Genomic DNA, 16,333 nt, shown 5'->3' with positions numbered 1-16,333 from the left:
TCTTCCTAACCCATCTTCCCTTACAGTACCTGCTCCTTCCAATGTGGTCCCACTCAGCAGCCATATAAGGTCCTCTCTCCCTCCTGCCCCAACCTCTTCAGTGTTTTTTCATTGTTCATCTCCCTCCACTTTCTTCCTTGCTCATTTCATAACTGCTTCTCATCATTCATTCATTCATCAACACTATTTATTGAGAGGCTTTCAATGTGCCAGACAATGAGCTAGGCCCTGGGGAGGTAAATGAGCAAAATCAAGCTTGATTCCTGCCAACACCCTAGTGGCTTTAAAGACAAAGGACAATAAACATGAAAAAAGATTCAAGTGTGTTAGTAATTAAACCAATGTCAATTTAAAATAATAAGATTAATTTTTTTATAACCATGAATTGGCCAAACCCAAATGAAAAAAGTTATATTGGATGCTAAAGAGGCTGGAAGAAACAGATGTACTTATTCATTATTTTTAACATGGTGAATTGATACAAATGTTTTGGAGAAGCATCTGGCAAAATGTCTCAAGAGCCAAAAAAAAAGTCCATATCCTTTGATCCAGCAGTCTTACTCTTGGGAAATTATTTCAAGGAAATAATTCAAAGGAAGGTGGGAGAATGGAGGAAGACTTGAAGAAGGAAGTTTTTTATTGCAGTGCTTTCTGTGTTAGCAAAAGACCTAACATCACCTAAACGTTCAATAAAAGAACAGTTAGATATGTGGTTTAGAGAAAGCTGATGTAATAAATTATGACTATGGAAACAAAATCAAATGCAAAAAGTAGGACATGACGTGTTCAAATGTGATGTAGAAACTCTGTACACAGTTGAATATATGAAGAAATGAAAGCAGTTGCCAAGTATTAGAATGGTAGTCTTTCATGTGATTGGATTTAAGAATTAATAATTTTTAAAAATTAAGTGACCCAATGGAAAAGATGGCTGAATTCATGGTAAAACTAACTTTGATTCTGTAGAGTATTCCAGTGGCCATGTTTATATTCTAGGCAATGTATTGCCAAATGAAAAAAATAATTGGCTCCTGGAAAAAAATGTCCCTTTCATCAATGTGTATTTGTCAAATGGTGTTAAAATCGATGCTATATCAAAAATGGGGGCAGTTGACATTGTCATGGGAGATTACAGAGTCTCTGTGGGGTAGAAACATTTGTCAAAAACCCAGGCGCTGTGTTCAGCGTAAGAGAGCAAAGAGACTCAGCATCTGTTAGGCAACTCCCAATCTCCTGGTGAAGACTGGGCCTATCTCCAGCCCCTGGGACATCCCTATGCGGTAACACTGCCTGGTCACCATGTTCCTGTAAAGAACGAAAGCTCCTGGAGCACAACAGACTCGCAGTACCAAGGACAGACCCTGGGGGGCATGCGCTTCTCCTAACACTGCAGGGTTCCAGAGCTCAGCTCAGGCTCAGCGAATCCAGACCTCTGATTTCTTAAGTTATGCTCTCCGCAGCACAGGTCTTCGTAGAGTGCGGCCAAGCTATTCAGAATTTGGTAGCAGTTGAGACCATGGTGGTATAGCAGGGCCTTATTAAAAGATGCTTTGTGAATGAGAGATTTAATTTTACTGCAGAGGAGAGAAGACTGCCTTGTGACAGTCCCCAGAGGAAGGCAAAAGGGAAACAGAAGATCTGAGCTTTGATTCTGGTTCTGAATTCTCTCTGGCTATGTGACCCGAGCCCTTAATTTTTTTGTTTTTGTTTTTTTTTTGGTGCTTGGGTTTTTTTTTTTTTACTTATAAAATTAGGAGGTAAAACTTGCATGATCCAGCCTTCAAATGGATTTCTAGATACTACTCACTTAGGAGTGTTTTAAAAAGATTTCACTTAGCAAATAAATGAATTAATGATTGAATGAATAATAATAAAAAAAAAGATTTCACTATTTCCAGATGGCCAGCAGTGATTTATGGCATTACAATCGGAGGGAATGCCAGAGGTCATTTGTACCATCTTCCTGCCTTCCTTACCTCAGGCCTAGTTAGTTCCTCCAAGAGAGAAGGGTATCATGGATACAGAGAGTACTTTGTTTTCCAAGAGAGGGAACCCCAGAAACAGCATTAGGAACAAACCAGTTTGTATAATGATTGAGAAGAGCCACCTGCAGATGTGGCCCACCACAAGAGACGGCTGAAAGCACAGGGTGCAGAGTCCAATGTGAATTCTCAAGGGCAAGTTCCCAAAGATGACTGAAGGACAGACCCCTTAGGCTGCTATCTTATCCTATTGCAGAGGTTCTCAAATGTGGTTACAGACCCTTGGGACCACCCCCCTTGCCCCGCCCCACCACCGGCCCTTTCAGAGGGACCTATGAGGTGAAAACTATTTTCATAATAATACTAAGACAAAATTTGCCTTTTGTAATGTGTCGACATTAACACTGATGGGGCAAAAGCAATCATGAGTAAAACTGCTGGCACTCAGTGCGGGTCAAGGCAATGGCCTTGCACTGTATTAGTCATTAATGTATTCCTCACCGCCAGGGACTTGCTGCAAACAAAAGCCCCAAAAGTCAGTTTCACTTAAGAATGGCCTTGATGAAACAATAAACATTATTAATGTTATTAACTTTCTACCTTTGAGTATACATGTTTTTATTATTCTGCGTGACTAATTGGGAAACACACATAAAGCCCTTCTGCTATATACTGAGTACTGGGACTGTCTTGAAGAAAAGCACTTGTGCAATTGCTTGAGGTGCAAGCTGGACAATTTCATTGTCATAAAACATCATTTTTACTTGAAAGAACAAATGACAGATTATGGTTATTCAGCCTTAAGAATTTGGCATACATTTTCTTAAAAAATGAAATAAGCCTGTCACTTCAAGAAAAACACCTGACGGTATTTGCTGCCAATGATAAAATCTGAGCTTTCAAGCAAAACTTGGGATCTTGGGAAACTTGTATCCACCACCATGAATTTGATAGCTTTTCAATACTTAAACACTTTACTGATGAGACTGGAAGTGATCTTAACGAATATGATTTTTGATGTTGTATAATGAAATGTCTCAATATCTGGATTATCTGCATAACTCAGTAAACCAATATTTTCCAAATGACTAATAGATGATGTTATAAAATCATTCACTTGTGAAAGATGCATTCAAAGTGCAAGGGGAAAGCAACACATTTTAATGTAACAGAGTGTAAGTTCATTGATATGGTTTCACATTCTATATTGTAATTCTCCTTTAAGAAACTACCATTTGCAGAGTTTTGGTGTAGCATCAAAGATTATCTGTAATTATCTGAAAAGGTTATTTAAATATTCTTCCCGTTTCCAATTACATATCTGTGTGAGACAGAATTTTCTCATATACTTAAACCAAAAAAAAAAATATGCCACAACAGGTTAAATGCAGAGGCAAATATGAGGATGAAGGTGTCTTCCATTAAACCAGGCATTAAAGAGATTTGCAAAAACGTAAAACAATGATGCCCTTTTTACTAAATTTCTTTCGTTTGGACAATATAGTTATTTTCATAAAATATGTTAACATGTAATAATTTAATCATTGCTAATTCATTATATGTTACTTTTAAAGTTAATTAATAAGTGACATTTTAAAATTTCTGTTTTAATTTTTGAGATGGTGAAATATTGAGACACAATCCATATTAACAAAAGTATATTGGAGTTCTCAATAATTTTTAAGCCCATAAAAAGGGCCCTGCTCTGAGGTGCTTGCAGAGAAAGTGGAATTTGGGATGAGTAATTAATAAGAGGAGGACCTGTCATGTATCAGCTTGCATTACTGTTGAGAAGTGTCATGACTTAATTGGGCTAAATGGCCAGGGTTGGTTATCAAGACAGAATCATCCCTGGGGGGGTAAAATGAAAGTCGTCTATTACCTAAGATTGGCAGAAATCACTTTTGTGAATATTGAATTCTCACGGTCCTGATTAGACCTTGAAGGGCACCTTCTTGTGCCCTTCCAATTGCCTCCAGTGCCCCTAGTGTCCAAGTCCATCCCTTTCCATCCAGGGAAAGTCCAGGCCTGTCCCTGCTCGATACTGACCATCATGACTAATGTGGGCTAAAAATCTGCCTCCCGGGTCATGGTGAATGCCACTCTGAGTCCAACAATCAGTACCCAGTACTTGGGGAGGCCCCAGGTATTTGCAGGCACTAAGAATGAAAGAAGAGCATGCCGTGGCTTTTGTCCTGGAGGACTTCTCAGTCTGGTGGAGAAGAAGGGCTCCTGAAGAAATAATTACAGTATGATGTGATAAATGCTCTTCTGAACATAGTGGCCAAATTTTTTCCAACCAAAAATTAGGACACACTCTGACATCTGACAATGAAACAATTCTGGGGGACTTGAAACACATGTCTGCTATACATATTAAGAAACTCCCAACAACTCCGCAGAAATTCTGTATAGGTTTGTACTTGATTTGGCCCAAAGACCCAGAAACAATGGTCTGTACCCTTAAAAAAAAATTCTGGGAAATAACAGTGTCAGAACAGAAAAGAGCAAGAAACGCCTTAGGATTACAGAAGATGAGTAATGGGCCCCTAACATTTTATTTCCTCTGGGTTAGTGGATGGGAGGCACTAGAGGACATTTTTTCCATCATGCTTGTTCCAAGTGGTTTTTTCCCCTCCAGGCAGAGAGTCCAAGTTTGTTCACACAGGTCTCCCACATCAGCTGAAGCAGATCAAGCTGAATCCCAGAGTCAGAAGAATGAACTAGCATGAGGCTTCTAAGATCTCCAGCCTTGATTACATGTGGCTAAAATTAAACAATAAGGTTCTTGATCTGCCAAGAAATGGAGTCCCCTCTGGGTGGGCTGTTTGGGGACCATGGAGGTTATGGTCTAGACTGGGTCTTCTTAAGTCCCAACCACGTACCCTTTGCCCCCACTCCCTTTGGGGCTGACCCAAATCCCTCTTTTTAGTTTCTTTCTCCAGCCTCCCTGTTCTTTCCCAGCTGTGGCAACTCCAAAGTGAAGTGAACAAGACTAAAACACACAGTGAACCAAAACATGCTCAGTGCCACACATGGACATCCTGCCACCCACAGTTAGAAAGAATGGGCTACACTGGGTCTCAAAGGCAATCCAAATGAAAGGCAGGACAAGGAGCCTGACAAACCCCTTCTGCATCTTGGATCCACTACCATTAGCCATTCATTCTGAGGGTTCTGCATCCGCAGATTCAACCAACAACGGGTCATAAATATTTGAAAATAAAATTCCATAAAGTCTTAAAAAACAAAACTTGAATTTTCCACACAATAACTACTGACCTAGCGTTTACATTGTATTTACAACTATTTACATGGTACTAGGTATGATAAACAATCTAGAGATGACAAAGTATACGGGAGGATCTGCCTATGTTTTATGCAAATACTACGTCATTTCACATATAAGGGATTGAGCATCCATGGATTCTGGTATCTGTAGGAGTCCTGGAACCAATCCCCCTCGAATGCCAAGGGACGACTGTACTTACATTGGACTAGGGGCAAATCATGATGTCTCTGTGATCTCCAGTGAGCTCATTCACAAAAGCCCACAAAAGGTTATTTTGAGGATGAAATGACAACATATTTAAAAATGCTTGCCACTCAGTAAGCTCACTATTCATAGTTATAATTTTCATATCATTTGTGTGATTATTTAATTAGTGTCCATCTCCCCATTAATCTCTGAGTTGCATGAGAACATGGGTTGTGTCTTTTTTATTCACTGTTATATCTCTAGTGTTTAGCACAGTGTCTGACACATGTTAGGCATTTGATGAGACAACTGTTTGATAAAAGGGAGTTGGTAGGGTACTGATTAAGGATTTACTCTAAAACAGCAAGTTTGGGGTTGCCTGACAACTCTCATGGATTCGTATTGGCTACCTGGAGCATGGTGTAATTAGGATTCTAAGGTGGTATCTGATATATAACCAATACACACTATGGTTGAGGATGTTGAGTATTTGTTGACCTTGGCCTGTGCAGTCGAGAGCAGGTGGTCCCTTTTGCCAGTTCTTTCCAGCACAAATAGGCTGGTTGTATGGACAGAGCCACTTCAGGAGGACTGAGGTTACCAAATATCTGACCTGAAGATAAGCAGCATGACCTCAGGAATATTTTTTAAAATCACAGATAAGAAAACACTTAGAACAATGCTCTGCAAAGAAGCTGAAAGCATATGACTATTATATCTGCCTGTCTCGATGAATTCACTTTCTTGGAATGTGTTTCATGAATGCACTGGTAAGAAGGAGAAGCTAGTATATCCCACAACCAGAACTTTGTAATACACTCTCCCCCAACCCATAAGGAAGCTGTTCTACTCACGAGGGTAATCCTTTGGGTGTGTCTTCTCAGACCAGTTCCCATAAAATGTGAGCCTGTACTTGGCAGTTCCACAGGCGCAGCAGTCTAGGATTGGTTTGTCAGTCACCCCGTCAAATGTGGAGTCTGAAAGAGTCAGGAAAGTCACCAAGTTAGGAAGCAGCGGTGAGTCATTTATAGGACAGCACCATCTCGGTCTCGTTCTGTCTTGAAGGCTTGGGAAAAGAAGATGAGGTACAGTTTTCACCGATTAATAACTCAGAACCAGGTCCAGCTATAAAGGATTTTATATACCTCTAAGGGTGATAACTATATATTTTGCAAATTAAAAAAACATCAGAACATTTGCTCTAATAATGTGAGGAGACCTATGGGACCAATAAGGCAGAATATTTGGGATGGGGGCCCATCTTGATATATATTTTCTGGGCCCGAATCTCCTTCCCCACCCCTCACACAACAGGATTTCTCCACCAAATTTTAAGAGGAATATGCCTGTGTGTGTTTTCTCTAAGGAATATTCTCTGGGGCCAAACTGCCAGGACCAGAAAAAGCTTTGAAGGAGAGCAATGAGAACAAGCAGAGGGACATAAAGAACTGCTGAAAGTTATTTCTAAAAAGATATGCACGTATAGTCACATCACTTCTTATCAAGCTTTCAGAGCGTTGACTGGGAGGGTTGGGGGTTTGGGAATATGTCCATAAATTCAGGTTTACTTCTGAGCATAGAAGCAGCCGGGAAAAACTCAAGATTCCCAATCCGCCCCCACTTTTAACTGCGAATAGCTGATAAGTGGAGAAAGATTACATGAATAAATTCAGTATTTCCGACTGTCAAGCCCACATCCCTAACTGTGCATTGCTGCTTTTGGTCTGTTCTGCTTCCTGCAAGATGAAACAATGTCTACAGATGCAACTTGCTTCAATTGCTTTTTCTTTGTTTCCTCTGGAGGTATTAACATAAATGTTCTCTCTCTTTTTGCAAGTTGGACATTTATTCTTAACTATTATATAAAGAGCAGCAACAAAGAGTATAAAAATCTTTTTGAGTGTTAGGAAGAGCATTTTACAAGTCTTCCTTATGGAATTCACTGGGTTCATTTGGTTTGAATATGCAAAACCAGTGATGGGTGGAAGAAGCGAATTCTGGGTTCGAGGATGGAGACAAAAGTATGGGATATTGTAATAATAACTATATTGTATAGAGTCCTCAGACATGCCGATCCCTTTCCATATATTGTCTCATTTGATCCTGACAAACCTAGGAGGTCAGGACTTTGGTTAACCGCATTTTATAGATCATGAAACTGAGGCAGATTAGGTGACCAGCCCAAGGCCACAGGGTTAGTAAGTGGTGTAGGCAGAACTGGAGCTCATGTCTTTTTGAGTCCACAGCCCATGCTCTTAACCTCTACACTATATCACTGCAGGAAAGACCTTCTGCTGGATAGGTCTGCATAAACACCAATGAGAGAAATTGGTGTGTGTTTCTCTTTTTGCTTTTTCAAATGACGAATGGTACATTTAAAAAATTACCTCCCTACATAACTCCAGAATCTCTGAAGAAGAGATCTGCACCCCCCCCCCCCAAATAGAAATCATTGTTTGGCTACTTTTTGTACACTAGGAAGAGGCTAGAGCATTGTTTGTGTTAGGAGAAATCTTCCCACTGCCTTACACGAAGTCCAGATCTGATTCCTGTGTGAGCCACTTTGATACTTAAGGGACAAGCACTATTGACTATATTTCAGGAAAGGTAGCGTATATGAGTAACTCCTGAAGATTCTTCCTTTTCACATTTCCATTATGATCACCTACGTTGTTAAAAAAAAACTAAATTAGTTTTGAAAAAGGAATTCAGAGCTAAGAGATACATGCTGGGGTTTCAATTGTAACTACTAGGCGCTGTTAAATGAGGCAGCAATAATCTCTCAAAAAAACCAAAATAAGGCAAACTGGTAGCTTTACCTTATCAAAAGGGCTCTCAGATATAAGTAGTGAACTTAAAGATGCATCCAGGGGTTCAAGGGAATGCACTTATAATAAACCTTTTGGAATTCCAAAGGAAAATAAGCTTCCATTTAAAAAATAAATTTCTAAGTTTGAAAATAAAAACAGACATACTGTTTCCTACTGAGGAAAAGCCCACTGAAAATGAATCAGGTTTTCAAAGGGCAGTGATAACAAGTGTTAACTTACCCCTCTTCTCCTAACGGTGCAGGGCTTGCCCAATACAGGTAATTGCAGGCCCTGCAGCATCTCCCAAGCTGTCCCCTCCCCCCTCATTTCTACTCTTAATCCATCAGCTTTCTTTTCTACTGTCATCCTTTATTCTTTGCTCCTCTTCCCTTGTCTTCTTTTTCTCATGATCCCTTCTCCGCCCACATTTTCCTCTCATCTCTGCTTTTCCCTTCATCTTTTCCTCTCTTTGTCTCTCTCCCTTAATTGTCTATGACATGGTATTAAAGTGAGTACATGTGTGCATTTGTTTATTATAGGTCACCTTTTGGAATATTTTATGTTTCTCTGTTTTTAATTGTTAAGTAGCTTAATGTTTTATGTTTCTTTTAAAAAAATAACGATTGCCATTGCTTTTAATCCGTGCAATTCTTAATTTCCCCCTATGGATAAATAGCTTCAACTGGGGGAAAAAAAAATAGACACTAGTTCCTCTCTTCCTTTCCTTGATAGATTTGATTTGACTTAACAAAGAGTGTGAATACCTTAATGAAAGAGCTGGAGATAATCAAGTGGGCATACACATTTAAGAAAAATCCCTTTGCTCTATGCTTATATCTTAAAGACTTTCTGTACAGGATCTGCTTTGCTAACTGATGGATTTCCTCATGGGTCTGCTGTCTCCAGGGATCATATACAATAGCACCTAATGATCCTATAGCCCAAGTCCTGCCGGGTCTTCTTTTTGTCCACAAAGTTGCTGTTGGAAAGAGGTCTTCTTATACAGATTCGTGCTTAGTCATTTTGATAGGATCTCTGCTTCAGAAGTGGTAACCAATAGAGATTTGCAAGGTCATTTTATTGACACTGTATCTGCAGAATGTTAGCATATTCATAGCTTAGACAAGGCTTTCACAACATCAGGACTGAGGCTTTGGAAAGTGCAATTTAGTTGATGGTTGCTTTCAGTACATGGGGCTGACAGTGAAGTGTCTTCTAGGAACCCTCAAATCTGGGAAATAAGGCTGTTCTCTGAGAGTCAAACTAACAAAACCTCACCACAGTGGCCATGATTAGCCAACCAAGAGGTGAGCTAGAATAGCCACAACTCTAACCCATGGGACCTGGATGTCGTCTCATGGAGGCTGGGCAGGGATGGGATTGTCCATTAGGAACCAAGAGCCTCAAGAGTTGAGATGTTCTGGGTCTGGGGAAAGGCTAAGTGAATCTGTGGACTATGAAATACAGGAAAGCCTCAACAGCCATGCATGGTGATGCCCACCTGGAAACTGCCCAGGGCGCTGGCCCACAGGTTGCAGCTCTCTGGCACCTTTGGCAGGCATGACCCTAATGCAGGGCAGCCAACTCTCTTCCCTTTGGCTCTTTCCGTGCTCTCCAAGCAGTCCTCCACATAGGACCTAGTTTCTGCTCCAGCTCATCTATAGGGAGACCTATGCTTTGACCTACCCAAAGTAACAATCCAAGCTACTGAATTGGGAGGTAGTCACTTTGATAGAAAGGCAGTGGTTAGGGCAATGGCTCCTAGGTCCAAACTCTGACCTCCCCCACTAGCTGTATCATGTTGAGTGAGCTCTTTAAACTTTTCATGTCTCAGGCTTCTCATTTATAAAATAGGTATGATATAATAGTCTTTACCATATAGGATTGTTATGCAGATTACATGATTAAGGCATGTGAAGTGCTTAGAATGGTGCCTGGCATGTAGCAGGCACTAAAAAAAAATTAGTTATTATTATTATTTTCCCAGAAGACCTTTATCAACTTTTCTTTTTCTTAGTAGCTTACAATTTGCTAGAAATAGAATGATTTCTTCTGAAAACACAAATTGTTCTAAATGTAAACAAAAAGTCTGCACAAATTAATAGAAATGAAAGAGTGAAGATGTATAATTTCAGAACATTTTCCATGTTTATTTAGTTCTCTAATGACTTCTAAACACATTTGGATGTTTCAAAGTTTAATTTTTCATGGTGGATTAATAGATAAGCTTTGGAATGTAGATAACAATAGCTAACACATACACATATATATAATATATATGTGTATGTGTATATATGTATGTATGTGTATATACATGTGTGTATACGTATGCATATGTATGCGTGTATATATGTATGTGTACATATCAATATACATATCAATATATATATTTACTATGTACCAAGGAGGCACGGCACTACTTTACATACATTAAGCTGCATGACGAGGAAGGGCAGAGGCAGGATTTGAAAGTCAGCTGGATCTGAATCCAGGACTCCGCTCCAACCTCCTCAGTCTCCTTGGTCCCTATAAGCTTTGTTAGAACACCTTCAAGGAGAGGGAGTTGATGAGACTGCACATCCAAGGACCAGATCCTTGAACGAGGTGAGATCACAACATCAATGCCCCCTTGACATCCCCGTTTCCCTAGAGAAAATCCCCCCCCTTCCTGCCTGGGTGCCCCACAAGTTCCTGCTAGTGATTACTCCAGACAACTGTTAAAGGATTTTTTAAAGGTACACAATTGTGCGTTCCTTAATTAAGTCCTGTGAATTATTCCAAGGAACCTCTTCAGAATAATCACTGTTTCACAAAAATAAGGAGACGACGACACCAATATAAGGTACATATCTCCTACCCAGGGAATCAAGCAGAGTAATTAGAGTTTAAGGCAGATCCAATTATCCACAGCACACAGCCAGATTAAAAATCGGAGCTACGTGAGGAAGCAGAACCGAGAGGAACACAGAAAGCCCAACTGCCTTAATTCCTGCAGCTGAATGCTTGGACTGAATGAACCACCTTCCATTTATCTAGCCCTCTCTCACCCACACGTCCACAAATCCTTACCTTGTTCACAAAGTTTCTTGGTCAGAGAGCCCTCATCTTGAAAATAAATGATGCGTTTCTGTACGATGCTAGCCCTGTGGGGAAAGAGGACACAAGCACATGGTGAGGAGGGCAAGTCTGGGGACGTCAGATCCCTGCTTGCCCACCTACAGCTGTGTGGCTTTGGGTGAGTGCCCCCAACACTCTGTGCCTCAGTTTCTTCATTGGAAAACTGGCATTAAGAATAATACCTACCCCGCGAAGAGTGGCCCCCGCTTGCTGCATCTGGAGCGGGCCCTCACACAGAAACGGAGACCCAACACAGCCAAAAATAAATAAATAAATAAAAATTAAAAAAAAAAAGAATACTATCTACCTCCTAGGATTGCTATGAGAACTAAATAAGACAATGTATGTCAAGAGTTCAGCATATACCTAGAAACCACTCAATAAATATTAGTTATTGTGGTGGTGTTGGTGGTGCTCATATTATTATTAAGGTAGGAAGGTGAACTAACAGCATTTTCAATAACTTTTCTCAGTGGTTCATTTACTCTAGTTTCATATCAGATTATTGAGGCCATTTATAGATCAAACAAATTCAAATCAGGAAAGCATGTCAAATTCTCTTCCTGAAGGGGAAAATAAAACCCTAAAAATATATTTTGATTTGTTCTGAAAATGTCATTCTATATCTTTCCTGAAAGACTAGACGAAACTATCTCCTACGTTCTGAACAAAGACAACTTCAGCTGTTATATCTCCCTCTTAAACATGTCAAACATAGGATCTTAGAATTTGGAAAAAATATTTTGAGGTTGAAAAATGACTTGCTTTTGGCCAGCATATATTTTCTCTTTAATCTAGGATTGCACAGACATACTACTCCGCAGTTTATTTTCAGCTGGCCTTGAAGAGGCCTGAAACCCAGTGTTCCAGTAATTTGAAAGTCCACAACACAACACTGAGATGGTGCCAGTGGATCTTGAGCCATTTCTATTGATTTTCTTCAGCAATGTTACTCAATCAAAAGGTAATTTTCACTTCGATTTTCCCTATTTAACAGATAAAGGGAGCCCTCGACTTCATCACAGCTGACCACACTGAACCAGGGACAGTCACACAAGCTGCCCTGTGTCACATGATCTCAGACCCAGGAATGTGCCCAAGTGTGCATGGATCTGCAGAGCACAGAGGAGGTTCTCTCGATGGTCTGGGCCTAGGCCAAAATCACTTTCCAAAGAAATGTCTACTGTACACTCAGTCTTTCACAAAAAAGTAAAATTGAGGCCAGCCTATTAATGTCTTTTACAGTCTTTCCCCACCCAAGAGAGAAGAGATGTTGAAATAAATGAATGAAATATACTTCTTATTGACACAAGCTACTATAATTATTTATCCATTCTGTTGACCATAAAGCAGAACGTTTCTTTGGGCCAAGAGAACACTCTGGAGAACACTCACCCCAAAGCCAAATAACAAAGCCTTCTGTTAGTTGGAGTATCCCATCACCTACCACAGTGCTTCCAGAATGTTCCCCAGTGAAATTGCCTCAGGGACCCCTGTGGAGGGCAAGGAGTAGGCCTAGTGGGAAGTATCCCAGGCCCCACGTTCTTGCTTCAAACAAAGGCTCCAACCTCATTTCAACCCAAAGCAGCCCCCTCTCCCATTTGTCTTCCTGTTGTATTTGCTGGTGTATTTTCAACAAATAATTGCTGGAGGTGTGCTTAGCGACCAGGCACTGGCCAGGGACACTGTCATGAACAAGACAAACGGGGTCACTTCCCATTCTCAAAGTTGACAGAATAGTGCGGAGAAAGCATCAGACAACTAAACCCTCAGTTAATGAATGGAGACATCCACAGGGTGTGGGAGAGAGTATCACAGGGGTTCCTGACCAAGCCAGGAAAGGCTCCTCCCAGAAAAGGTGGCTGAGCTTAGATTTGAACGACTAGAAGCTAATTAGGCAAGTGGGATGGAGAAGCAAAGGAGAGGGCATCCTTTGTAAGATCCTTGAGGTGGGGAGGGCTGCAGGTCACTGGAGAACCCACGAGTGCTAAGCCAGGGAGGTGTGAGATGAGCTGGGGAGGTGGGCAGGGCCACATCGCCCAGAGCCTGCAGGGAGATGGCATTTTACTCTAAGCTTGATGAGAAGTCTTTGAGGAATGTGCCATGAGGCACATGATGATCAGTTCTGCCCTTTTAGAAGAGTCTTTGGGCCACAGAATAAAAACGGATTGGTATGTGGTTGCAGTACACGGAGCTCCCATGCAAATCAAATTTTGTTTCAATAAAACTCTCTTGATAAAATGGTTTGAAAACACCTGATCTGGGACTTCCCTGGCGGTCCAGTGGTTGGGACTCCGTGCTTCCACTGCAGGGGGCATGGGTTCGATCCCTGGTTGGGGAACTAGGATCCTGCATGCCAGGCAGCCAAAAAACAAACAAACAAACAAAACACCTGAACTACAGGATAAAGTACAAACTTACCATGGTATTCAAGGCTCTTCATCAAAAACCTCCCTCAAACACTCCCCTGGCTTTATTTGTTGGCATTTTGTGCCATGCTCCCTGGGTTCTAGGCTATGCAAAGTTTATCCCCCTTGTCTGAACACCTCTTTCACTCCACCACTCCCTTACCCGTGCTGTTTCCTGTCCCAGAGTCTCCCATCACCTGTCTTTGCTAGCATGGGTAACAAATACTCTGAATTTTCTTCCTCCTGCTGTGAGTAGGGGAATAATGGCAAACCCTATGATATAAAGGCATGATGATGCTTAGAAAAATTAAATCACCCCCAGATTTTCCAAAACTATCATTATAAATATTTGAGGGGCCAGAGATAGAAAAACATATTTCCCTTAAGATATTTCTATTTCTTTCATGCCTTGTTTTATAAAGTCAAGTTGGCCCTCTTTTTGATAATAGTTGTAATTTCTGAGCACTTATCATCTGCCAGTCACTCTGCTAGGGAGGCCCTTCATGTACATTATCTTACATATCTTCTGCTTTACATATACTACACGTCCTCAAGTTCTTTATCAAAACACTTGGGCTAGATGTGTTTTTGAATTCAGAGTTTTTCAGATAGTAGAAAGTTAAGATGGCAATAGGCCATTAACAACCCCATGATCAAACATATCCATATTCTGCCACAAAATGTAACAATATTCATACTAAGAGAGTAAATAAAACTTATAAACAGCTTCACGTCAGTTTAGGTCAAGTTCAGCAAACTTATCAAAATGCTTTTGTTTTCAGAGGGATTAAGATGAGGGTTTGTGGCTATTTGCACCTTAATCTTACAGGTGACGATGACTGAGATGCAGGGAGATTAAGTAACATGCTCAAGGTTTTGAAGTCTCCCACCTACTGCCAAAGTCCACGGTCTGTCTTAGGCTCAGAGTGCTTGCAAGGATTAAACACGATTACCTATAAAGAGTATAACTGCACTGTGAGGAACGTATTGTTATAAAATGTAACCTCAAATTGATTTGGGGGGATCTCTTTTAGCATCTCATGGAGCACACAGTGGAGAGCTGAGAGTTCGGTGGGTCTCCCTGGAGCCTGGGTCATGATCACCTGAAGCTCTCCATAAAAAGACGAGCATATATCCCCATGTCCAAGCTTGGCCAATCCTCTGGACCATGCCCTTTGGATTTCAACTGTGCAGATCCAATGTGGGATACAAGGCTTGTTCTGATCTGGCCCTGGCGACCAGGCTTTATCTCTATCCAGTCCCTCCTGAGCACCCTACCCAAATCATATCCTGTATCTGTCTTCATGATCTCACACCCTTGGGCTCCTGTCCATGGGACTCCTTCTGTCCTTCCTTGTGACTCCTCAATATACACCACACACACACACACACACACACACACACACTCTCTCTCTCTCTCAGTTACCTAACTCATACTCAACTAAGACGTTACTTCCTTCAGATTGATGTCTTGCCTGGATGTTGAGAGCCATAGCCACTTGGGCTTCTCCTACCCAGCACTTATTAACCTGTATTATAATTGCCTGTTTACTTTTCTATCTCCTGTGCTAGATTATAAGCTTCCTGAGAGCAGGAACTGTACCTTACTTATTTCTGTAGATGTTAGTATCATTGCAATCCTGGGATTCAAGTAGAAGGAACAGAGTTTGGAAAGGAAAGAGTTTGAGATTGAGCTGTCTGTAGGGCATGATGGTGGTCATAGGGGGTAGTTAGACACAGGGACCTGTAACTCAGGAGAGACTTGAGGGGTGGGGAGGATGGATATGGGAGTCACTGGGGCAGAAGTCAGGATCAAAGCTTTTAGAGTGGCTGATGTCACCCAGGGAAAGTGTGTGGCGTGAGAAGAGAGTCTAGCTGAGCCCAGAACTCTGAATGCCAACATTCACCCACAGATATGTCAGCAGAGACCAAGACTTTGGAACGCTTGGTTGCAGAAGATGTTTCTTTTTATTCCCCATTTGGTCAACTCCTGAGAGAATTTTATATTCTGAGAAAGTACATTTCATTTCGAGTCTGTTCCCATCAAAAGTATAAAACTCAGCAGAGATTTATAAATCATATTATAGTTCAGAAAAATAATAGCTTTACAAGATGAGAATGCTGTTAGTAAGAATTCCCTCAGCATTTCAAAATGACAAATTTCTCCCATTCTGTGTTGCAATTTGGCAGTCCTGTTGCATAGCATTTATATACTGATATACTGAATGCTCTCTTATCATGAAAGAACGTGTTAAGGAAATCTAAATTAAATTTCTCAGTATGTTAGCTTCTCAAACTTCAGAATATTGAGGTTCTAAATAACTTACTAATCATTTCAAAAGTTTCCTTTTAAACCTAAAGTGGAACATTTCCAGAAACGCCATCCTGAATCTCTTAGATGCTCGGCTCTTTTCTGTCTGATGAGTTTCTTCATTTGCTGTTCTTTTTCCTTGGGGAGTTTGCCTGTTGTAGTAAAGTTAGAGCTGGCTAAGTTGTAGGTTTGCTGTCTAACGCTGAGAAGGCCTGGGATCCCTGTTC

At 40.9% G+C, this 16,333-nt stretch overlaps 1 protein-coding gene across 2 annotated transcripts in view; it reads right to left on the bottom strand.

Annotated features, from left to right (window-relative positions):
- Positions 1-16,333, bottom strand: part of SPON1 (spondin 1) — a 269,321-nt gene that overhangs the window by 143,198 nt on the left and 109,790 nt on the right. For both annotated transcript variants that reach the window (XR_011075438.1, XM_068555753.1), the window contains exons 4-5: positions 11,340-11,413; positions 6,315-6,437 (exon numbers count right to left, since the gene is read on the bottom strand). Coding sequence is in view for 1 of the 2 variants with exons in the window: in XM_068555753.1 (XP_068411854.1) it covers positions 6,315-6,437; positions 11,340-11,413 (197 nt within the window). In the remaining variant the exon portion in view is untranslated. The remainder of the gene's footprint in view (positions 1-6,314; positions 6,438-11,339; positions 11,414-16,333) is intronic.

This window comes from Eschrichtius robustus, chromosome 11 (genome assembly GCF_028021215.1).
Source record: "Eschrichtius robustus isolate mEscRob2 chromosome 11, mEscRob2.pri, whole genome shotgun sequence".
Classification (NCBI taxonomy): Eukaryota; Metazoa; Chordata; class Mammalia; order Artiodactyla; family Eschrichtiidae; genus Eschrichtius; species Eschrichtius robustus.
This window is presented reverse-complemented; position numbering and strand designations above follow the sequence as displayed.